Source organism: Elaeis guineensis, chromosome 8 (genome assembly GCF_000442705.2).
Source record: "Elaeis guineensis isolate ETL-2024a chromosome 8, EG11, whole genome shotgun sequence".
Taxonomy (NCBI): Eukaryota; Viridiplantae; Streptophyta; class Magnoliopsida; order Arecales; family Arecaceae; genus Elaeis; species Elaeis guineensis.
Window position 1 is genome coordinate 59,116,539 of NC_026000.2, and position 6,270 is coordinate 59,122,808.

The 6,270-nt window shown below is 42.5% G+C and overlaps 1 protein-coding gene across 1 annotated transcript; it reads right to left on the reverse strand.

Moving 5' to 3' along the window:
- Positions 1-395: 395 nt before the first annotated feature.
- LOC140859751 (leucine-rich repeat receptor-like serine/threonine/tyrosine-protein kinase SOBIR1) lies at positions 396-2,576 on the reverse strand. Its single transcript, XM_073262233.1, has one exon. The coding sequence runs from the start codon at positions 2,536-2,538 to the stop codon at positions 670-672; it is 1,869 nt and encodes a 622-aa protein (XP_073118334.1). The 5' UTR covers positions 2,539-2,576; the 3' UTR covers positions 396-669.
- Positions 2,577-6,270: the final 3,694 nt, after the last annotated feature.

Here is a 6,270-nt window from a genome sequence, read left to right on the forward strand (position 1 = left end):
AAATACGTATGCTTGACCATCTATGAATAACCAGCATTTAAAAGTCCCTTGAGGTTGTTAGAATCAGCAAATAGATGTCCCTCCCTCTAATCCAAGCCCATAATTCACACTTCTGCAAGCCCAACTTATCCTTACCCAAGCACTTATATGTGTAAGCGTGGTGTGATCCTAAGATGAGTTGACCAAGCCTGTTTTTACAGTGAACTCGAGTTGTTCGTGTTAATTTAATCATTTGGAGCTCCCTTTGACAATTTTATGATAATAAATATCACCCACATCGCACAGGAGGATACTTGCTTTTCATTGTAAATATCACCCACATCACACGGGACGAAACTTGCTTTTCATTGCCATATCACGCAAACAAAAAATAGAATTTGAGAGCAGACCGAGACTTTTGTGGAAAAGCATATTGCGAGGAGCATTCATATATTCATATAATTTATATAATACAAGGTACAGTTGTAACGAAAAGTCCAAGTAGGATTCATATTTTAATACATTAATTCTCCTGGTAATGCTTCTTGCCAATCGTGGTCAACTTTTTCATGCCCACCACCATGACTTCAACACGCACAATAAGGCTACAAACAAAAAAAAAGAAAAGAAAAAACACGCACAAGAAGGCCAAACCTTCCACTAGCTTTATGATATTCCTCCCTGCCAAACTTAGCGGTGCTTTATTTGGGATAGCATAGACCTGATCTCCTTACTGTTGGGCCTCTCCTTCGGCTCATCCACTGTGCAAAAACAAGCAATCTTAAGCACCAGCAACATCTGCTCCTCAAACCCATTCCCCACCAGCTTATTATCTATCGCCGCCCGCGGGTTTGGCGAGTTCATCATGTTCCTCACCCACTTCACCAAGCTCATCTCATGCGTTTCCTGGAAGAAGTCATCCGATGGCGTCTTACCAATCACCAGAGCCGCCAAAATCACTCCAAAACTGTAGATATCGCACTTTGCTGTAAACTTCAGCGTCTGGTGATACTCTGGTGCAATATATCCCACGGTCCCGGCAAGATTCGAGGTGGTTATATGAGTGTTGGTATCAGGCATCTCCTTAGCTAAGCCAAAGTCTGCTATTCTCGCCTCCATGTCATCATCCAACAAAATATTTGCTGGCTTGAGATCTCTGTGAATTATCTGAGGCTTGTGGTGGATGTGAAGATACTCCAAGCCAGCGGCGATTCCAGTTGCTATCTTGTGCCTCATGAGCCAATCCAACTCTCGCCGGCCCTCCCAGACCTCCTTAAGCACATCCTGAAGGCTTCCATTCTTCATGTATTCATAGATTAAGTAATGGCAATCCGGTCGGGGAACATGAGCTAGCAGCGGGAGTAAATTCCGGTGACGGATATAGCCAACGGTCCGAATCTCCGACCGAATCTGCCGCATCCACTTGTCGAGCAGCTTGCTCTCCTCATCAGTAGGTTCAGTATTGTCAATGTTCCTTCTCATGACTTTCTTGATAGCGATCGCCCTTCCGGGTCTCTCTGGCGTACCGGGTAGTTCGGCCTTGTAGACTTCGCCGCAACCGCCCCGGCCGATGACCTCCAAAGAAGCGAGTCCGTCCTCCTTCTCCAAGAATGCGAGGTGTTCGGCTCGCTTGATGATTGGGCTGAAGATGGATGGCCCTCCCGGATTCTTGTACCGGCCCCGGATGCAATTGATCAGGAGTCGGAAAAGGACGGAAAGAATGAGACCGGAGACTACGCCGGCTACCGAGCCGACAAGGAAGCCGATGATCCAGTTTCGCACCCGGTGCTTGTGCTTGTGATGATGATGCGAAGGCGACGATGATGGCGCCGGTGCCGGCGCGGTGGCAGTGGATGAAGAATTGCCCTTTCTTGAAGAATTGTTGGTTGAATTGTGAGCTTTGGTGGCATTCTCGGCGAAGATGTATCGGTTCGGGAGAAGGCTCCGACGCCTGGGGGAGTTATCAGAGGCTGGTTGGGTGACGAGGCTGGGGTTGTTTGAGAGGTCGAGATGGCGGAGCTTGGGGAAGGAATTGAGAGAACGGGGGACGGGGCCGGAGAAGAGGTTGCCGGCCAGGGAGAGGTTCTCGAGGTAGGGGAAGCGGCGGAGGAAGGAGATGTTGCCGGAGAGGCGATTGGAGGAGAGGTCGAGGGAGCGGAGGTTGGAGAGGGAGCCGACCTCGCGGGGGACGTTGCCGGAGAGGCGGTTGCCACGGAGGTCGAGCACGCGGAGGGCGCGGCAGCGAGCGAGCTCGCGGGGGAGGCCACCGGAGAGGCGGTTGCCGGGGATGGAGAGCTCGCGAAGGGCTGGGAGACGGCCGACGGCGGGGGAGAGGAAGCCGGCGAGGCCTGCGTCGGGGAGGGTGATGCGGGTGGCGGCGCCGCTGGCGTCGCAGGTGACGCCCAGGGTGAGGCAGGGATCGCCGGATACGGTGTAGCCGAGATCGGAAAGGAACCGGAGGAGGGAGTCGGATTCGACACCAGCGACGGCAATGGCGGCGGCGGAGAGGAGGAGGAGGAGGCGTATAGCCATGGCTTTTGTTGGTAAATGTACAGCCATGGTTTGCGACTGGCGAGGAGGTGCGAATTTAGCGGGGCAATTAAAGAGGATTGGGTTGTGGAAAAATTGGAACACCGGGAGAGGAAATAGACGGTGATGGAACGGCCGCGGAAAAAATGGGCGGGTTGGATTGGTTGGAAGACTTTGGGGTCAACCATTGAGTGTCGATGTTCTGATGAATGACCGTGTGACGTTGACTGGATGTTTCTGGCATGTCGTATTATTTTATTTAGATTACTCGGTGTTGTTTGATTGGACAAAATGAGTGTTTGGTGTTGGAGTCTTTGTAGGTAGCACGCTGCCGTCCCAAACGTGAAGAGTATGGAGGAAGCGTTCCTTACGCGCCTTGACCGCTGAATAGGGACGATGTGACAAACAGCATAGCAAAATTCTACACGCATGATAGGGGTGATTTTGTTTTTTTTTTTTTTTTTGGTAGGAGTTAAGTATTTCTCAATTTAGTTACAGCAAGAGAGACTTGGTAGAGGAGCCCAGACCTGTTTCTGGCAATCAGGAGTCAAGTGGGTTTTTATTTGAAATCAGAAGAAAAAAAAATCCTGATAATAGGCCTGACGTTAAAAGGATGCAACTATAGAAAACTGGAGGGGCAGTCAGACATGAGGAAGAGCACCTTAGCCCAACTTGAAAGTCTTATAGGTTTCCATATTATTATTTTAGATAGCATTTATGTTGTCCAACTAGATAATCCAAGAGCTTCTTAACAAGCTGATTGTTGTCGATGATACTTACTTGGAGAAGACTTGAATGTTTGTACTTAATGCATTATTTTTTCTCCTTGATTGTCCTCATAAAATTTAAGAGAAATTGATTTAGAGGTGATTGAACTTTTTTGAATGTAGTAAATGCTGAAAATGAACTTCTTTTTCTTTGAATGTATTCTCTCTTTTGTTCACTTGGTTTCTCTTATATCTTAATTCAATTCCCATAAAGTTTGATGTCTTTTGAACCCAATTCTAACATTTTTTGTTCGTTGGAGATCAAAACTAGCCATTAAAAATTTTTCTAGATGAAACATGACCTTCCGCAGAATTAGCTGTTTAAACTGTCGAAGGCCCAGGAGTCGATTTGCAGACTCAAAAGTCGACTCGCGAAGGCCCAAGAGTCAACTCACGTAGAGTATGAGTCGACTTGACCTCAGGACTTTGAAAATTATTATTTTGTCTTTCTTGAGAGAATTGGCTCGTCACATGAGAAGTCGACTCGTCTAAATCCAAAAATCGACACAACATATTCATGAGTCGACTCACCATATTCATGAGTCGACTCTTACAGGTTGTGCCAAAAATCTGTCTTCTAGCCCACTAAAAGAGTCGACTCACAGATTATGCCAGCCTGCATGCCAGTCCCAGAGCATGCTAAAGTCGACTCATCCGAGCCATAAGTCGACTCGTTGTTCTCAATTTAGCTTTTTTTTCTTTGAATTCATCGCCAAATTTGATTTTCTTATTCAAACATATCCCAAGTGATTTCAAGGCTAACCAAAAAATATTTACTTCCTATGAAATCATCCTCAAAGCAAACTTCAAAGATATTAGATCTTTTTTATACTTTAATATTTTATAATTATCAAAATTATTCTTTGGATCGATAATTTGATTTGGTTATGAAGTAAAAATTTATGAAAACATAGAAAATTATCTCAATAAGTTGAAAGAAAAAAATTATTTTATGGGATGAATTATTTTTTGACATTTGGTTGGAGGGTTAAATGGAGAAATAATTGAGTGCACCAATTTCACGATTATGTAGATTTTATTATCGGGACAAAATTTTCCTCAAATGTTTTGATATGGTTAAAAGTAGATAAGGGCAAAATTATAATTGAGAGTATAGGTTTCTCCTATTCCATACAATAATTCCATTTTGCTCTTTTGACATAATTGAATAAAGCTTTTTTTGTGGCTCTTGATGCCCAAATCCTGTCTGACCATGGTTTGATGATTTGGAGGCATGGAGAGTGCAGATCGATTCATTAACGATTGTTGCCCAGCTATGCAACCCAAGAGGGGGGGTGAATTGGGTTTCTAAAAATTTTAGAAATGATTAATTACTTATGATGGACAAGACAAAGATTTTAATTCAATATTAATTACCTCAAGCAGGAATGCAAGAATATAATAAAGAAATAAAGTGAAGCGATAAAGCACACCACAAACACAAGGATTTATAGTGGTTCGGTGCCAACCCTGCACCTACATCCACTCCCCAAGCTCCTACTTGGAAATTTCAATCCACTATACTTGTATTCAACCTGAATACAAAACGTCGAAAACTCCGACACTAGCTATCCCAAGCTAGATCACTTGTTTCTCGGGTACAAGTAAACCCAAAACACTCCGATTTCAGGTTCGGATCAACCTTTCCTTGTTTTGAAAATCCTCCAAAAACAAAAACAATTACTTACAAGAGTAAGATAATTTAGATCACAAATTAATACAATAACAGCTCCTTTAAATGAGCGAATATAACAATAAAAATTTTACTCAAATGAAGAACCCCTTTTTGGATTTTCTCAAAGTGGATGAACGCTTGAACGAATGCTTGAGAAGAGGTTGATTGTTGATTGAAGATCTCTTGAAAGCTTTGGAAGATCTCTAGATCAAGGTTGAACAATAGGCTTGAAAGATCCTCTCTTTGAAAGCTCTTGAATCTCTTTCACAATCTCTCGTGTGGATTTTGGATCCTCTTTTCTTTTTCTCTCAAATTATCTCGTGGATTCTTACAATGAATTTTTTTATCTCTCTTTTGATCTGTCGATTGATCTTCTTCTTTTCTCTCCAATTTGATCTGCTATTTAATCTGCAATTTCTTTCACCATTTCAAGCATTTTATAGCATTAAAAGCAAGAGAAAATATTTTAAGCAGATAAAGAGCCGTTAGAGCAATTTTAGGAAGCATAAAAGGTAATTAAAATGGACAAAAAAATAGCCGTTGCTGACATTTTCCGTCGCAGGGGTCGACTCATGAGTCGACTCATGCTACAGGAGTCGACTCATGAGTCGACTTCTGTTGCATTAGCCAGAAAATGAATTTCTGCAACTTTTGGCCTAAAACTATAGGGGTCGACTCATGGGGGTCGACTCATGCCTGGGGGTCGACTCATGAGGGTTGACTCACAGGGTGTGCCAATCAGCTCATTGTGCCATGAGTTGACTCACGGGTTGACTCATGATTTTCAAACATGCATAACTTTCAAAATACAAGTCCAAAATCAATGAAATTTTCACCATTGGATCACAAATCTTTTGTTCTACCAAATGATACTATCAAATCAGGATTTTAGTAAAATTACGATTTTGCCCTTGAAGAGCATAAGGACTTTTTCATTTTAAAATTATTTGTATCCCTTCAATCTGCTTTGTAATCATCAAAATCAATCTAGGAGCAACAATCTCCCCCTTTTTGATGATGACAAAATATTTGAACAAAAATATTTATGTGAATCACTAATTTCAAAAGAATGCATTATAGGTGTATATGCTTGAAAAGAGTATGATTCTTTTGGCATGTAATATATATGCAAAAATAATTTGTCCATTTGCTTAAGGATTTGAAGATATGCTCATTTGATTATGTGATTTTGGTGTTAGAGCAGAAAACTTGATTTTCTGTTATCAGATTGAGCTCTATTTTGAAAATTTCATTCTCATTCGATTTTAGTTTTAGCATCAGAGCAAAAAATACTTATGTGCCAAAAAAAAAAGTGTGCCA

Excerpts from the sequence above, each read along its gene's own strand:
- LOC140859751 (XM_073262233.1), bottom strand. The coding sequence starts at position 2,538 with ATGGCTGTACATTTACCAACAAAAGCCATGGCTATACGCCTCCTCCTC.